Source organism: Cibotium barometz, chromosome 50 (assembly GCF_041138505.1).
Source record: "Cibotium barometz isolate CiBa-2024 chromosome 50, ASM4113850v1, whole genome shotgun sequence".
In the NCBI taxonomy this organism is placed as follows: domain Eukaryota; kingdom Viridiplantae; phylum Streptophyta; class Polypodiopsida; order Cyatheales; family Cibotiaceae; genus Cibotium; species Cibotium barometz.
Genome location: NC_141095.1, coordinates 45,352,901 through 45,372,348, shown reverse-complemented (window position 1 = coordinate 45,372,348; position 19,448 = coordinate 45,352,901). Strand labels below are relative to the sequence as shown.

Sequence of the window (19,448 nt, the reverse complement as noted above, 5' to 3'; positions counted from 1 at the left end):
CAGAATAGTGTGAATTTTAAGCATGCACCGCTACTGTAGAGCCCAAATTTGCACTGTTCCCTAGCATAGCTTCCCCAGCCCTCTAGGAGCAATTCTGATGCATTGGATGATAAATAATGTATTTTTATACATGATTAAAGGTATTTTTATTTTGTAAATTACTGTTTTTATAATTAATGTACTCAACTTCATTATAAATGCATCAGAAATAATCCTGAGTGGCTGGGGGAGCAGTGCCAGAACAGTGCGAATTTTGAGCCTGCACCGCCGCTGCAGAGCCTAAATTCACACTGTTCTAGCATAGCTTCCCCAGTCCTCCAAGCACAATTCTGATGCATTGGATGACAAACAATGTAATTTTACACATGATTAAAGCTGTTTTTATCTTATAAACTATTGTTTCTCACAATTAGTGTACTTAACTTCATTTTTATAAATGCATCAAAAATGATCCTGAGTGGCTGGGGGAGCAGAGAACAGTGTGAATTTTGAGCCTGCACTGCTGCTGCAGAGCCTAAATTTGCACTGTTCTGGCATAACTTCCCCAGTCCTCCAGGAGCAATTCTGTTGCATTGGATGACAAACAATGTAATTTTACACATAATTAAAGCTGTTTTTATCTTATAAACTATTGTTTCTCACAATTAGTGTACTCAACTTCATTATGCATCAGAAATGATCCTAAGTGGCTAGGGGAGCAGTACCAGAACATTGCAAATTTTGAGCCTGCACCGCCGCTGCAGAGCCTAAATTCGCACTGTTCTGGCATAGCTTCCCCAATCCTCCAGGAGCAATTATGATGCATTGGATGATAAACACTATATTTTTCACACATGATTAAAGGCATTTTTATCTTATAAACTACTGTTTCTCACAATTAGTGTGCTCAACTTCATTATAAATGCATCCGAAATGATCCTGAGTGGCTAGGGGAGAAGTGCCAGAACAGTGCAAATTTTATCGCCTTTCTTGTAGAGGCCAAATTTGCATTGTTCTGGCACAGTTTCCTCAGTCCTCCAGGAGCATTTCTGATGCCTTGGGTGACAAACTGACACATGATAGACACTCCATGTTAAACAAACATGATGACACCGAGACATTGTAAGAGAAACTTAAAATTTTAATTATCAGAAGGTTACAAATGAAAGCCAGCTAGGCTTGTTACAAAGGGGGGTTTGAAACAAAAGAGTTGCTTCAAAAAAAAGGTTAACATCTAAGATCTCTAGATCGTGTCTCGCTCGCCTCAAAATGCGCTGAGCTAGTTGCATGTCCTTGGCAAATTGCAAGGAGGTTGGTGTCTTCAAAAAGCCCAACAAGGTAAGCCTCAGAGCCTTCTTGCAATGCTTCAAGGGCAATCCCTTGCACACGGAACTTTATTCTATACCATTGGAGAATCTCCTTCACTGTGCGAGCGAAAGGGACTCTTCTTATCAAAAACTCAGTGTTCCTCTAATAAAACTTGATTTCTTGTAGAGCCCTATGCCCTTGGCCCATCCTTCTCCTTGGAGCTCTCTGTGTTGTGTTAGTGCATTGGCGAGGTTGGGACTTCCTTGGCTTGAAGAGCTTGACCTTTCTACGCTTGCGCGCACTTGCAGGAACCTCCTCTTGGTCTCTCTCATAGTCTGAATCCTCATCCTCCTGTTTTTGCTGTGGTACCTGTGTGTATCAAGTTCCTCCCAAGTAGGTAGGGGACCCTGTCCTGGTAGTAGGGTCTTGCCACCTATGGTGCTGCGCAGTGTAGGAATGTTTTCACCAACCCAGTCGAGCTGCTCATCATCGGCTTCTCTGTCTTAATCTCTGGGGTGGCTGCATCATGGGGTCTTCTTCACACGCTTGCTCCCACTAGAAGGGCTTGCATGTGTGTGCGATGGTGTTGCTGTGGGAGGAGGGTTGGACTCTGGTGATCCCATTGGGCGTGTCTTAGAATCCAAGGGGTCACTCTCTTCCGTGGTGTCACCAATATGTGGTCGTTGGGTGCCTTGCACTGTGTTTTGTGAAGGCATGGTAACACGTACGGTGTTCTTGGTGCGTGCCATATCCATGTACGACTATGCTCACGTGGTGATGTGCTGGTGTCCTTACGTGGGTGTCTACGTAGATCTTGAGCTTAAGCTCTCTAAAAAAGTGAAATGAAAATGAAGTGAGAGAAGGAACTATTAATAGTTTTTTTTAAGGGAAAAAAAAAACCTAGCTAAACTTATTTTGTTAGCCTTATTACATCTAGATTTATGCTGGTGCGTGCACAACCCAATGCCTCCCTTGTCTCCTCATTCGTGCATGCCAAGCACCATGCCTATGGAGAGCATTGGTCTGCAACCATTCAAGCCGAGCATGACTTTTTGTAGCCTTGCGTGCCTCTTACAAAAGCTTAGATTGTTGGGCCCGCTCCCCCTAACCAATACCCTTCCAAAGGTTGTGCAAAAAAACCAATTGAACATCTCTTGTAGATAGTTTGTACGTGTTCCTCCTGCAGAAGCTCCACCTCCATGTCTTGTATTTTTGAAATAAACCCCTCTTGCTTTATAATGTGATTTCTCTATCCCTTAGGTACTCCACATGTCGAGCGATCCATACTTGTTCATGGAATACGCACCATGCGCATAAACTATGTGCTATACACATGACAATAGAATTCAATTAGAAAAAGTCAACGTTAAAGCACCAGTTTATTTTTTTACTGTACAACTTACCATATAGTGTGTTACTTTACTCTCTCCCCAAGCACCTAGCACACTTTTGGTGAATTCTATGATATGTTGTTGGAATGATGCTCGTTCTTGGGCAGTTGTGCTACTTTGATTCATAATGCGAACCATGTTATTGAAATTTATCCAAAGCTGTTTACGCATATTTACAAGAGCTGGCATTCGGACAATCTACATTTGTGGTGATTGCACACAAGTCTCTCCAGAGTCCCCAAGTCTTCTTTGAATTCTCTATTTTTACTGGCTTCTCCAAAAATCTCCTTGCCTTTGATCCAGCCATGGAGACCTTTTGAGCAACCGCGTATGACATACCAAAGGCCTGTTTATTCACATCAATTTTCACGTTTTCACCATGGCAGCCCAGAGAATTCAAAAGATGCTCTAATTTACCAAGGGCTGCAACTTTCCTCTCTTTTGTGTAGGCATTGTGAATGCATAATCGATATGGCACTTAAGCAATCGATCAAAGATTCTCACAAATGCATGAAGTGTGCAAAACTGAATATTCTTAAGTGGAAAATTAATGATGGGGCTCCAATTTGAATTCCTGTTTGGTTCTCCTAGCATATCACGAGACATGACACCTTCCACCCATCTTGCATTTGGTTGTTCCTCATCTTCATCATCAGTTGACTCGGTTGGATCTACTGCATCTTCTTATTGCTTCTTCCCTTTCTTGGGACCTTTCAAGGCATCCTTCCCAATAGAACCAACCTTCTGTATACCTTTTCCATTTATATTTTTCTGCCTAGGAATATCAATCTGAGCATTGCAGTATGAACAAGGCCATCTTGATGTCGTGTGCCTTGAGCACAACCCACCATCATGCATTTAATTGTCTTCAAATCTCCCCCAAGATGCCAATCCACCTTGAACTTTCCTATGTTTTCTACATCTAAAAGTTGACCATCAATTTGCTTTTTGATTACATCTCTTATCCAGGGAGTCCTTTCAAACATCCATGTCAATACCTCATGTGTCTCCTTCGATACATCGAATTCACCAAGCCACCAGACCTCTTTCTCAGATTGCACACTAAAACTTGGTTTGGTAGTCTTTTCCCATGCACAGATCATGGCCTCATTCATGAGCGTAATGCTCATACGTTCCAACTTCCGACCTTTCACAATTTAGCACTCATCTAGCTTGAGCACAAATGAAAGTGTGCTCCCCAAAACGGCAAATAAACGGTAATTTACAATATTCAAAACAAAATAATCATCTTCATTTTCTATTGAAAAACATGAATAGTAGCAATTGCAAGTTCTCACCTTCTGGTGAAAGACCATAGAACTTCACCATAGCTTGTTGTAGTCTCTCAATATGAACAAAGATGTTAATGTAAACATCATAGTGAAATTCTGTACTTGTTGTCTTGATTTTCTTTCTGCTCGACCCTGTGTCTAATGTTAGTGTGCCCTCAACATGATAAATCTATCCTATAGCTCGCTGCACATCATCATTATTGATACACTTGACATTGTGAATCACCTTGAGTGTGGGAAATAAAGTGCCAGTGATTCCTTGTCTTAGAAATGCATCTTTTACAACGTGACGGATTGCTTGGTACCCTTTCATGCTGATTCCAGCCACATCACAAGAATGTTAAATTAATGAAGAATCGATGGAGGTGGTAATCTCGCTCACTACATTGCTGACAATAGCTTGGCGTATTTTAGGATGATGAGGGTCAGTAATAATTGAGAGAATATCCTTGGTATTCAGAATGGCTTTGACCAAATCCTTCCATCCCTCTTCATTAGAACCACACACCTCTTACAGAAAATTCCTGGCAGAACACAAATCATGACTATTTTGTTTAAATCACTGAGTGCATTTCTTACTTTGTTGTACGAATCCTTTTCTTCCATGCTCCACCTTTAAACGCAAGAGATTCTATACCAGCCAATGTCTTTTTGCGTTCACGAGCACCATTTGGCGTTGCTTTGAGTCGTTTGATAAGTTCCTCTAGCCTTTGAATCTTTGCATCCTTCTCCACATTCTCTGCGAGGATCTCTTTCATTTTATCTGATGATGTTTTAAGTCCTTCTTGACATTATAAAAGGCTGAATTGTGATGCTTGCAATTGAGATTGGAGAATATGGGTTTGCCAAGCTCCACTTGTAGTCAATCTTTTGCAGTATCCTAACAAGCCAAGCTCTCCTACTAAATGCGGGGGAGAAACGAAAGGTGGAGAAAGATATGGCAATGATGGTGATGAGTAGCCACCTTTAGTCCACATTCCCTTTTTATAGTTTTGTTTTGCATAGATACCCTGGTTTTGGAATTGTTGTAAATGCTACATTTATCAATTAAATGATAATTTTATTCCTATACCTTTCTCTCCATTCTCGTACTTTTGTGATGTTCTTTATGGTGGTTTGAATTTATGGTTAAATGTTGTGCCCATATGCGATTGCCTACTTTTGCAACCTCCATAAGCTTGCCTTATAAATGGAGCAATCTTGTGCCAATGTACTCATTTCTTTTACTTTGACTACATGGGTAGTCAAAGCAAGATGTAATGGGACAAGCTAGAGCAAGATTGCTCCATTCTACCAAAAAATAGAAAAATATCATCTTATACTTTTTAGAGTAACCCTCGGTATTTCCATAAAAAATGTGTAATAAAGCATCGATCTCACTGAAAAAAATACTAACGCTCTTGGAGGAGGGTAGCTAGTCAATAATCATCAAAACATCAGTGTAGCTGCAACAATTATCCTAATGATTTATTTTTGACACTTTTACCAAGGCTTAGCAAAAAAATATAAGTATAAAGCCTCGATATTAGCCTTGATATTGGGTCATTCAGTTAGTAACTCCATGTAACATGGTCGGCCCTGCATGCATGTGGCTATATCTTGTGCAAGATTTTTATTATCTTGACATGTGTGTTATATAGGCTTTTGTGAAAAAAAAAACTTATTATCACTCGGCAACTAGGAGTTGCATCATTCATTATCTTAACTATTACAAATAAATGGATTATAGAGTGGGGACCACAAATTGATTTACAACCATGTCTTCTCAGGAATCCATAAAGAGGTTAACAAAAACCATCCATTTTCAAACAAGGATAACCTCTAATTTGAATTCTTTTTCTTTGCTAGGTAGACGCTCGAATGAGTGGATTGACTTATGAGGAACTCCATTTTACTTTTGTGAAAATCAAAGAAAAAAATATTCATGTAACATCAAAAGTTGACTACCGTTTCACAAGTGATCATATATATTAAATGAGGCATGAAGAGAACACGTTAAGTGATGCATCAACATGAAAATAAAGCATGGCTAATATATAACAAGATACCTTTTAATAGTGTGTAGTGTTGGGGAGACTGATTATTTTGCAATGCATATTTCATCCCCTATATATATAAACCTACAAAGAGGGCTGTTATATGCCTCTAATTAGTAATTACACATTTCACCCACAAAAACCCCAATGTTTGTATAAATATTGTGAATCCACCTTATACAATAACATCTAGCTTGAATGCACATGTAAGGTTACATGAATCATAGTGAGAGCCCCAAGGTAGAAATTACATACATTCATTGAGTGTGAGTGTGAGTGTGACTTGAAGGGTATCTTTGACATCGAAGAATGGGTCATCAATCATTAAAAAAAAGCAGGCAAGTGCACGTTGTGGATGCCATTGATTTGTTGTTTAACCCTAGGCATGAAGGTTTACTAGCATGGAGTTAAGAGCTTGAAAGTTTTGGCACACCTTATTTTATGGACATACAAAGAGATAGAATGATTTTATAGATGTATCTATCATCCTCATTTAGTAGGAGAGGTAGTGTTGTCAAAGAATATACATATGAATATGTAAAATGTCACATGGGTCCAACAATAGGAAGTTTTAATTTGTTTTCACTAAGTCACAAAAAAAATACATGCAAAAGGGATTTGTAAATAGCTTGAGAAGGTTAGTAGAGGTATATGTGTTAGCCTCACTTCTAAGATTACCTAAAAGAAAAGTATATTTAAAAATGGTTTGAGTATGCCATAATGTATTATGGGTATATTACATGTATAATAAAATGGCACTAAAACTCAACCATTTTTAGCTTTAATATGTTTTAGTAAACATTATGAAATCTTTTTACAAATTAACTATTACATGCATACTTATGAGCTAGCATTATTACATTGATATATCCATAGTGACGCTAGGTTGATCAACTTTACATGAGAATAATCAATTATTCTAGAGGAACTTTGTTGTTTCGAAAGTTTGAACCTTTGAGGGACTATAAGCAGTGTTTATTTTTGAAGGTTGTAGAGCCCTTCTAAGGGCAATTTGACCTACTAAAGAACTATGAAAAAGAATCAAGTATTGCTCTTGAAGTGCTATTAAAAAAAATTGCCTTTCACATGGAAGGGTGAAAAAAATTGAACCTTGCACATGAAGGGCATGTAGGTATTAGTTTGTTGCTTCTTTAGATACACATTACACATTAATTAGTTCTTTTTTAAAAGACATTTGTTGATAGCTTATTGAGAAAACTGATGAAGCTTTATAGCAGAACCATGGTGATCAAGAAAAACAAACTTCATAAGTAAAGAGATTGTAATACAGTGGGTCAATGGATATATTGTTACCATAATGGGTCAATGACTTAACAATTTCATTTCATTTGTAAATGTTTTACGAAGGAACTTTAAAGATAACCTTTATGTTGGCCGTCTTTTGAAGGGCAAAGAAAAAAATATGCCCTTCACATTGAAAGACAAATTTGAAAGAGCCTTCTTAAGAAAAAGCATACCCTACTTGCAAAAATAAACACTGACTATAAGAAGCCGATATATCAGATCTTTTATTTTTTGAAAAGTTGGTAGCATTACACTTGGCGCAATTAATAATATGATTAGATAATTTTTGCAACAATAGTTTGACGTTGATCAGTAGAGCTAGTTGATGTAGGATGGGCCGCTCTTGGATTAGCGAGATTGTCCAGGGCGGGCGGGTCACGGGTGTAGGATACCCTCTGCCAAGTTACGGATGGTTTCATGCCGTGGGACATGGCAAACATGGTTCCGGATTCCGGAAAAGTGACTATATATTCCACTAGATTCTACTTCTGACTTGACCCGCAACCTATGTTTACATATACATGTACATACATACATACATACATATATATATATATATGTATGTACATACATATATATGTATGTACATACATATATATGTATGTACATATATATATGTACATGTACATATATATATGTATGTACATGTACATATATATATATATGTACATATACATATATGTACATACATATATATATATATATATGTACATATACATATATGTACATACATATATATATATATATGTATGTACATATAGATATATATATGTACATATATATATGTATGTACATATATATGTACATACATATATATATATATATGTATGTACATATATATACATACATACATATATATATATATATACATATATATATGTATATATATATATATACATACATATGTAATATATATACATATATGTATATATGTATATATATATATATATGTATGTACATATATATGTACATACATATATATATGTATATATACATATATGTATATATGTATATATATATATATATGTATGTACATATATATGTACATACATATATATATGTATATATACATATATACATACATATGTAATATATATACATATATGTATATATGTATGTACATATATATGTACATACATATATATATGTATATATACATATATGTATATATGTACATATATATATATACATATATATATGTACATATATATATGTATGTACATATATATGTACATATATATATGTATACATATATATATGTATGTACATATATATGTACATACATATATATGTACATATATATATGTATACATATATATATGTATGTACATATATATGTACATACATATATATGTACATATATATATGTATACATATATATATGTATGTACATATATATGTACATACATACATACATATATATATATATATATATATATATATATATATATATATATATATACATGCATATGTAATATATATACATATATGTATATACCTACATATATATATATATATATTACATATATATGTATATATATATACATATATATATGTATATGTAGGTATATACATATATATGTATATATATATATATATATACATATATATGTATGTATGTATATATACATAGGTATATACATATATATGTATATACCTATGTATATATACATACATACATATATATATATATATATATATATATATATATATACATATATATACAAATATATATGTATATATATATATATGTATATATATATATATGTATATGTAGGTATATACATATATATGTATGTATATATGTATGTATGTATACATACATATATACATACATATATATGTATGTATATATGTATGTATACATACATACATATATACATACATATATATGTATATACCTATGTATGTATACATACATACATATATACATACATATATATGTATATATATATATATATACATAGGTATATACATATATATATATATATATATATATATATATATATATATATACATATACATATATATATATATATGTATATATATACATATGTATATACATATACATATATATATATATATGTATATATATATATATATATATATATATATATATGTATATATATATATATATATATATATATATGTATATACATATACATATATATGTATATACATACATATATATACATACATACATATACATACACACACACACACACACACACACACATATATATATATATAATACATACAACCAACCCACAAGTAAAGCAGAGAAAAAAAAATCCTAGATTTCAAAAAAATAAGAGGAAAAAATCTCTTCGATTTGACCTATTGTATTCCGACTTTCATTCCTGATTTGACCCTTTGTATTCCGGCTTGCATTCATGTGTTTTGTTTCTTAATGTCTTTTACATACTGCAGCAACGCACAGGTTGAATACTAGTATATATATATATATATATATATATATATATATATATATATACTAGTATTCAACCTGTGCGTTGCTGCAGTAAGGGATCTCCCTTGTTCTCAATTGCATTGGGGCGACCCTTAGTGGCTCTCCCAATTTGTTCCCCTCACATTCAATCTCTTCCTTAATCAAATAATGTTCCATATTTTAGTAATACGCAAGGTCTAGTGCAGACTATCGACATGTAGGATGATTGGTTTCATCAACCCTAACAATCCACTGGAAGAGGCCAACAACAACAACTTGAATCAAGAAGTCAACTATTTTTTGGATCAAAAAGCTCTCATATCTGAAAGTAGTTGTTTTCCAACTGGTAGCAACTATTGTAATGACCTCGTCTCCTAGTGCATAGTGAACAATGATCTCTAGGTTGGAATTAGTGTGGGCTATGGAGGATGGAGTGGTGTCATAAATCCCAACAATCCAATGGAAGAGGCCAACATTAACAAACTTGAATTAGTTGGCCGACTATAGCAGATCTAACAAAGTGGATATCCTTAAGAGCTAAAGATCTAAAGGGCACTAAAGTATGGATCACCTATCAACACATCTAAAGCAAAAATGTGCCAAACTTGCAAAAGATCGAGTGACACATCAAGAAGTCAAATGGGCCTTTTTTTGGAATAAAATATCTCTCATCCAAAAATTTCCCACGCCAAAACCAATTGTTTTCCAAGTGGTTCGGTTGCCATCTACAATAACTAACTCGTCTCCTAGTGGCAATTTTTGTTTCTTCTTTAGTTGTGTTAGCATTTAGGATTGCAAATTTGGCTTAGAACATTATGGTCTCTCTCTTATGTATTGGTTCTTGTAGGGCATTTTTGGCATTGCATAGACATTAATAAAACTTTATTTTGTATATGTGTGTATGTGAAAGGGGAAAGAGAGGCACTAATCTCTCTCTCTCTCTCTCTCTCTCTCTCTCTCTCAGTGCAACCCACATATGGGATGAGTATATATCTCTTTCTCTACAACATACTCAAATGGGGAGGACAGAAGCAAGGTGACGAGGGGGGACTAGGAGCAACATATTCACCTAAGATTGACTAAGGTGCACTAATTGAATTGATTGAGTTTAGTGATCGATCTAATTAATGCGCTTGCTATAACTTTTAGGTGAATGTGTGCCTACTATAACTCTTATGTTCCCACTACAACTATCAAATAGTTTTAACAGCCCCTCAACCCTCATAAAAGGTAGTTTTGCTTAATGTGAGTACTACCTTAAAATTTGATTTTCACAAAGAATCTACTAGTCCCAAATACCTAGTCTCTGTTCTTTCATATGCCGTACAAGAGATTCTAGAGCACAAAGAAGGTTTGGGTTCTTTCTTATTTTATTTTATTTTATTTGGGCGAGGACCTCCTCGACCTCTTTCTATGGGGAGGGCCTCTTAGAATGTGTGCAAGTGTATGCCTCTAGAGCAGGCTTGAATCTTGAAGGCTACAATGGGCAATCAAAGCCATTTTAGCTTTCAGGTGAAGGCTACCACTCAAAGGAACTTGCAAATAAAGGTCATAAAAGCAAAATTTCCTTAATAGTGGCCTTCAAATGAAGGCCAAGATAGCACCTAGGCCTTCAATTTTGAAAATTTTGAAGTCTAGGGGAGGGTTACAGATTTAAGCCTGGTCTCTAGTGTAGGCAACTACATTCAGTTGGGAGGCACCATCGTGTGCATGCAGTTGGAGACATGGGGCTCGAGTTGTTATGCCTCGTGTGTTTTCATGTCCCTATAGAGATAGCGGGAAGCCTTGAAATCCTCCAAAATTGCTTGAAATTGGAATGTTTCAAGCTTTGAATGTAACAAACAGATAACTAAAGTTTTTTAAAACTTTTCGATTCCAAACCATGCATATGTGATGTTCTTTGGCTTGAGCTTGGTCAGTTTTGCCTCAGGGAGCTCCAAGCTACCGCGTGAACAAAACCTTAGCCATGGAAAATGTTCCCAATATGCTCTTGAGAAGACGACAAGGGGCATGTAAAAGTGCATCATTTTTATTTAGTGTATGAACCGAAGTGGTAGTAGAACATTGATAAAATTTCACACCCACACCCGACTTTCTCACAACCTCTAATACCCCACAACCACACTACTCTACTCCTTTTTGATCTCGTTCAGAATTTTCAAAAGAAATCCCATCTATCATCTTCACATTAAAAAACTGGATTGATCCCAAGAAATCTGAGAAAGTCGAGTGTGGGTGTGGGTGTGATATATGTTGTTGGTAGGACTTTCAATAGTTAATATATATACTTTATTGTTCAAAAAAAACATTGATAAAATTTATCAAAAGGTTGCTTGGGTAATATCCATATCCATAAACATGAAGGACGTCACCATTCCATTAAGGGGATCTACCGATGATTTGTTGTAGTGCCATGTGGGCGGATCAACTTGGCTTTAGCGGGCCCAGAGCAGCAGAGATATGATTCAACAGAAAGCTAGATGGACTAGGACTCTCATCAGCAAAGCAAGTTGGGGGAAGGCGACTCTTTTCCCTTACTTTTCTGCAGGGACTGCTCCACACCCTTCAACGAGCACACGCTTTTTGCTACATCAATGGTGGTAAGATCTCATTTGCATCTTGCATGCATGCATCTCGACTATATTTCAAGCTAAGTTGGGCTCTTACGGGCATTCCCGCAGCGCTGCATTTGGTAGTCTGCTGTACAATTGTCTGCACGAGAGAGAGAGAGAGAGAGAGAGCCTTCAATGAGTTTTGACCTTTATCGTGTTTTAGATTGCTCCCACGAAGATGAACGAGAGATTAAGGAAGAGGAGGATGAGGCGCTCTTCGCCTCTCATCAGACCCACAAGTTTGGGATTCTGCACAGAGCAAACCATTTCACCGCTTCCATCAAAGGGGAGAAGCCTCTGAAAGCTGCATTCAAAGAGAATTGCAGATATTCTTTGCCCTCACAATCGGCACAATGGCCAGTTGCAGTCGATGGATTGGAGAGGATTGGAAGTAGTCTAAATGGCATTTTTGGATGTGCATTAGAAAGGCTTGGAACTGGATTAAGTACCCTCCCTGTGGGATGCTCCCAAACAGAAGCAGATGTTGGCGGGGACCTTCAAGGCAGCAGAAGAACTGCATTGGTGGAAACTTCAAAGCTCTCTCCCTCACAGTTCAAAGGAGTAGTCCCTCAGCCCAATGGTAGATGGGGTGCACAAATCTACATGAAGCATCAAAGAGTGTGGTTGGGCACCTTCAACAAAGAGGAAGAAGCAGCCAAAGCCTATGATAGGGCAGCATTGAAGTATAGGGGCAAAGATGCCATGACAAATTTCAAGCCGATGAGGGATGGTGATCCGGAGTTGTCCTTCTTGGATAGTCATACAAAGGAGCAAGTGGTGGATATGTTGAGGAGGCATACGTATGAGGAGGAGTTCGAGCAAAGCCGGACATGTAGTGTGGCACGGTTAGAGAAGGAGTGGAAGGCAGAGGATCATACAGAAAGAGGAGGAATGCTTATGGCCGGAGCTGTCAGGGAAGAAACCACTACAGCTGTGGTTCCTTCTCCTCCTCCAGGAAGAAGTGGCAGAAAGGGTGAAGGTTTAGGAAGATCTCTTTCAGCACCAATTAGCACCTCCCCATCGACGGTACAACTCCGTGAGCACTTGTTTGACAAGAGCCTTACTCCTAGTGATGTGGGCAAGCTGAACCGTCTTGTTATTCCTAAGCAGCACGCTGAGCGCTGCTTCCCATTAGACAGTAGCACCCATCAGAAAGGCCTCTTCCTCAGCTTTGAGGAATATGCTTCTGGCAAGATGTGGCGTTTCCGCTACTCTTACTGGAGTAGCAGCCAGAGCTATGTGTTCACCAAAGGTTGGAGTGGATTTGTAAAGGAGAAGAAGCTGGGTGCAGGTGATATTGTCTCCTTTGATCGAGGGGCCAACGGTCTCGAGCACCTCTTCATCAACTGCAGACGTTGTCCAATCAATTTTTCAGCAACATGCATGTCCACTGGTGCTGCTAGTACAGCCACCACTGGTCCCACCACTGATCACCTCATCTTCATGCATCGACAATCGCAGCTGCTTCCACCAACATCATCATCATCAGTAAAATTGAAGCAACACCACCTGCAACAGCAAGCTATACTGATTGATAGTTTCATTGCATCTCAGTTTGCAGCTGCCTGTGGTTATACGGCGAGTGCTGGCATGAACCTGCCACCACCACCATCTACTTGCAAAGACTTGAACACCTCCTCCTTTAAAAAAAGTGCAAGCTCTGGGTTAAGAGGGGTTTCTGGGCTGTCGAATGCAATTCGATCAGCTCCCTTCCCTGGCTTGCGAAATGCTCACAGTAAGGAAGAATCCCACAAGGAAGAAGCCTCCACTTGTATGCAGTTGCCAGAGAAGTGTGCCGTTGAGACAGAGTCATTTGGGATTAATTCCTTCACAAAGCCAACATTTGATGAGGAATATCATCATGCTGATGAAGAGTCTGCCTCCCAACCGACATCTTCGACTTCTCGTGAGGAAGTCGGCTCTTTCCTTCAACATGGCAAGAATGGGTCTCTTTCTTTTAGGGGAGTACACCGAGGACTGAGGCTCTTTGGTGTTGATATAAGAGATTCTGGGCAAGAGCCCACAGGGGGTTCTATGCCACCAGCAAGCTGTGTGATGAAGAGGGACCTTGATGATGTGACTTCACAAAATCAGATTGAAAGCTGCAGCTCCAAACGGTGTAAGTTGCATCACACTTCCACTCTCCACCAGGAAAGCATATAACAACCCAGCTACAGGCTCCTCGGCCTTCTTAATCCGTTTTCACTTGACACTGGGGGTTCAATTCTGATCATGGAACCCCATGCCTTTGCCTCAAAAAGAAGGGGTTTGAATGTTTAGTAGTACCTTTTCAAATATGAATAATTCATGTAATTTGTACACAAGGGAGATGCCCATTGGTTTGGTGAATTGCATCTTAATACGTATCATGCCAAGTTCAATTTAATTTGTTGCATGATTTTGGAAGGTCCTACCAAGTTGCTGGATATGAGCTAATTTTCTGGTTGCGCTCAGATGGGGTGTCATTGTAAGGGCGCAGGGGGAGGGCCCACGGGTGAGTAGGAAATCTCTCTCAGGATACATTTGGCAGAGGCTTGTCCCACATAGATGGCCTTTTAAAGTTTGGCTCAATGGGTTTGTTGAAGTTGGAGGCTACTGGCACAAGTGATGCTGTTAGTGTATTCCTTGCTATAGCTGAGATTGTGTTCCTCATTGGTCAAGCTTACAGCGGATCTTATCCTCGCAGGATAAGAGTTAGTGAGCACCATTTTGGAGGAGTTAAGTGCAACAGTGCTATTACCATTGCCATATTGTGGCGCGTGACGCTGCAACCATCAACTTGATTCTGCTAACGCCTAAGGCCCCGGCTATGTGAAGTGTTGGAATTCGGTTTGCAGCTAAGCGCACGAGGGGGGCCTTATGCACCCTGGTTGCGGGCAGGGCCTTTTAATTGGAACAGGGAACGCAAAAATAAATGGCACCAAAATGTTTTTTTTTGGCATTTATATTATCCATACGCCCCCCCCCCCCCCCCCCCTATATTCGGGCTACCATATAAATTAATGGTGTTATTATCAATACCCCTCCCCTCTATTCGGGCTACCATATTAATTAATTAATGGGGCCATGAATTACGAGCCCCGTTAATTAATTAATATATTAAGGTTCAAACTAAGGTTTGAACCTTAATACATCGGCCCACCAACCTCCACGTAGGAGTCAGGCGAGATGGAGACGAGACGTGTGGAGGCACGTCGCAAAAAAAGAAGCCACGCGCACGAGAACCAAAGGGATAAGCGGAGCAAATACGCGAGAGAGAGAGAGAGAGAGAGTGTGTGTGAGTGAAGAGCCCGGTCTTAAGCGAGAGAGAGGCGGCGAAACGAAATCTCGGGAAAACTCCCGTACCAGCCTCCACATGTCAAAACCACAAAAAAAAAACATTCTAAGGTTTTCACCTTACACCTATACTAAGGTTCAAGTCTCCTCTCACTCTCTCTCACTAATTAATTAATAGGAAAACAAAATTTTGGTCCCATATTATGTGAGATTTTTAAGAATAAGAGTGTTTTGGTTTCATGAACATATTCGCTCCTAAGTATAAGTATCCATAGACCACACCCTTAAAAATTTGAAGGTTTTTCTTGAAAATTTACAGATTTTAAAGATGAAATATAACTATGTTTAAAATTTCAAAATTGAGAAAATAAAATGCATATGTGAAATTGTAAATGTTGCATGTTGTTGACTCCATTATATTTATATATAGCGTGCAGGTTTTGTGCAGTCCAAACTCTTAGTCGTTAAAGCGCTCTGGTATATTTTCAACTCTAAAAAAATTCATTTACAAATGATACCCATCCGCTCCTCCCGCATGCCTAAATGGCGTGTGGTCTGTCGCCTAAATGGCATTTTGTCTGTCCATTTCCTTACTAATAAATAAATAAAAAAATCTCTCCCAATTAAAAAAATGATGGTCGAAGATTTAAATTTTTATGATTTTGTTTGACATATCTATCACTTTCTTTCTTTTTTAAACAAAGTTTGTCACCGTTTGGTTTAAATATTTTTAAGCAAATTAAACACCGTTAAAGGGTGAAAGCATGATAAGGTGGTACTATTTTTACCAGTTGCATTGGTTGCTATCACACTTGAAGACAACCAATATTAGTGGACTTAATATCATCATAAGATGTATTTAGCAATTTATCTAGTGCCTTTTAGATATAATAAATATGAAACAAGATTAAACAACCATGTTTTAATTCTCTAACTCTGTATAAAAGCATTTCACAACTAGTTGTAAACCATTGTCCAAGATACAGGTTTTCAGTCCACCTTATCGTGCTTTCACCTTAAAATATTTTTAGCAAATTAAAAAGTTCCAAACCATTTTGGAGGCATAGGTGCTACTACTAGGCTATAGCCTGGGAGTAGTCCACAATGTAGTTATCAAAGCTCAACATTAGCAACAAGGACAAAACCTTGTTCTCACATTTTTATTAGTGAAAATCCAATGCCACAACCCTATTCTCACAATTTCTCCAAGAAGGAACCATTGTCAACCATGTGTCTCATGTTTTTGCTAGAGAGGAGCCCTTGCCAATGCTTTTTAGAAGTTTGTACCAACTATCTAGCCAATGCTTTGAGAACAACATTAGAGGGAATTCACTGGCAAGTTGGCAAGGAGGCCATACTCTACCTAGTTTTCATATGAAGAGTTTATAAGCTCCAAATTTGAGAGTTAAGTATAACAATGCCATTAAAGAGTTTATAAGCCCCACGATTGAGAGTTAAGTACAACGATGTCATTGCATTGTGTTGTGCCTTACCTCCATCATTTCGGAGGCATAGGTGCTACTACTAGGCTACATCCTTGGAGTTCAACAACAATTAGTTGGAGTTCATAATGTAGTTGTCAAAACTCATCATTTGCATGGACACAAATGAGTGAGAAGTCAAAACTCAACATTCGCATGGACGAAAATGAGTGGTCATTGCAAACCCTATTCTCACAATTTTGTCAAGAAGAAGCCATTATCAACCATGTGGTGTCTCATATTTTTGCTAGAGAGGAGCCCTTTCCAACCCTCTTTGGGAAGTTTGAATCCCAACTATCTAGCCAATGCTTTGAGAACAACATTGAAAAGCAACATTTGGAAAGCGCTATCTTGACAAGTTGGGGAAGGCCACATTACTTCAAGACTGGTGGTGGGATTCATTGATAACATGAAGTTGGGATCTCATGTTTTTTATTTTGAAAGTGTTTTTGGGGTTTCTATTTTTATTTGGTTTGACAACTATGCCTCATAGCCAATGTTTTGGTCATGGGATGTGAGCTTTTACACGGAATCAAGTTTGTACAAAGAGCCTTCAAATTTGCATTTCGTCTTCTTGAGGAATGTTGTGAAGAAGATCCACTTGCTTTCTTTTCTGTTTCTCCTTAAGCCCTTAAACATGCTTCCTCCTTGGTGGTTTGCTTTGAAATAGTGTAAGATCAATCCTATTTAAACCTCTTCTATTGTTCTCCTTAAGCCCTTAACCATGCTTCCTCTTTGGTGGCTTGTTGATTTGAAATAGTGTAAGACCAATCCTGTCTAAACTTTTACTATTGTTCTTTCATTTCATTGTCAATTTTTCCTAATGAATCAATGTAAAAGATATATCTTTGCAACCTGTGTCTAAGCCACACATGACCCTTCCCCACAACCCCCCTTTCTTTATTTCCTTGGTGGTGTGATGTAAGAGGGAAAATACCACTTCCTACTTGGACACGGATTCAAAACCTATAGTCAACCATTTTTAGATTCCATCATTCTTTAGTCCACAATTTTTAACTTTAATTGTGAATTATCTTGCTTTAGAAAAACATTTTTCAACTTCAATTGTGAAGTATCCTATTTTTTTGGCATTTTTCACGCTGATGTGTATGATAATTAAACTCTTGACAATAATGTAAGTTTTTTTAAAAATAAGGAATTTCAGTAGAAGAGTCAAGTAACACCACCAATATATACAATTGTGGACTTGGGCCTAGTAGGTTTATTTTTAAACAAGTTTTTTTTTACAATTTTGTAAAATTTACGAGCTTTTTATGCACCATTCAATTATTTCTCTCTCATGAGGGAACATCCATTATGCAATTTTTTCTCTAAACTTACCATTAAGGAATCATTTTTTTATTTACTTAGAAAACATGTAAACTTCTCATTGATTATATACTATTTACCAAATAATACAGATTGAATATATGCATTAGATCAATATAAAAAATTTAAGTGAATAATTTCAAGACTAAGGCAAGGTATTTAGATTACACGACTCCATTTTGACTACAAACATGGCCATATCTCGATAAATAACCAGGAAAACGCAAATCATAAACATGCTCCACTTCAAATGGCATGTTTATGATCTGTGTTAGTCATGACGTTTTTAATAACATGAAAGTTATGACCAACACATATCATAAACATGCTCTCCAATTCAAATGGCATGTTTATGATATGCATTAGTCATGATGGTTTTCATGTCATGACCACCAACGCATCAGAAACATGCATAAAAATGTCATGATGGTTTTCATGTCATGACCACTAACGCATCAGAAACATGCTCGACTTAAAATGGCATGTCTATGATCTGCATTAGTCATGATGGTTTTCATGTCATGACCACCAATGCATCAGAAACAAATGTCATGACCAATGTATATCATAAACATGCCATTTCAAGTCGAGCGTGTTTATGATATGTGTGGTCATAACTTCACGTTATTTATTGAAATACGGCAGCCAAAACGATCAAATGAGACAAATAATGTAAATACCAAGGTAGAGACTTATTTTTTAAAAAATATTTTTCATATTCATGCATACATATATACATTTAACTTTCTAAATGACCAAAATAAGATGGATAATCCAAATGTGATGCCAAAACTTTGAAATTGAATTTTCTTCAAAAATATAAGAAAAATATTGACTCTATATTTGATTTTTAGTCTTCAACAACATTTGCATATACAAGCAATATCATGATCAAGTGGGATATTAAAAACAACCCATTGACAATGCTAGTCAAAACATGCCTAAAAATCAAGCTACACACACATAACACATATGGAGAGGCCATGAGAG

General features: G+C 37.1%; 1 protein-coding gene across 1 annotated transcript in view; it reads left to right on the top strand.

The window, feature by feature from the left end:
• LOC147610154 (uncharacterized) overlaps window positions 1-14,770 on the top strand; it is a 110,857-nt gene extending 96,087 nt beyond the window's left edge. The window contains exons 2-3 of the mRNA XM_086787265.1: window positions 12,366-12,452; window positions 12,536-14,770. Of these exons, the coding sequence (XP_086643391.1) occupies window positions 12,366-12,452; window positions 12,536-14,535 (2,087 nt within the window). The 3' untranslated portion in view covers window positions 14,536-14,770. The remainder of the gene's footprint in view (window positions 1-12,365; window positions 12,453-12,535) is intronic.
• Window positions 14,771-19,448: the final 4,678 nt, after the last annotated feature.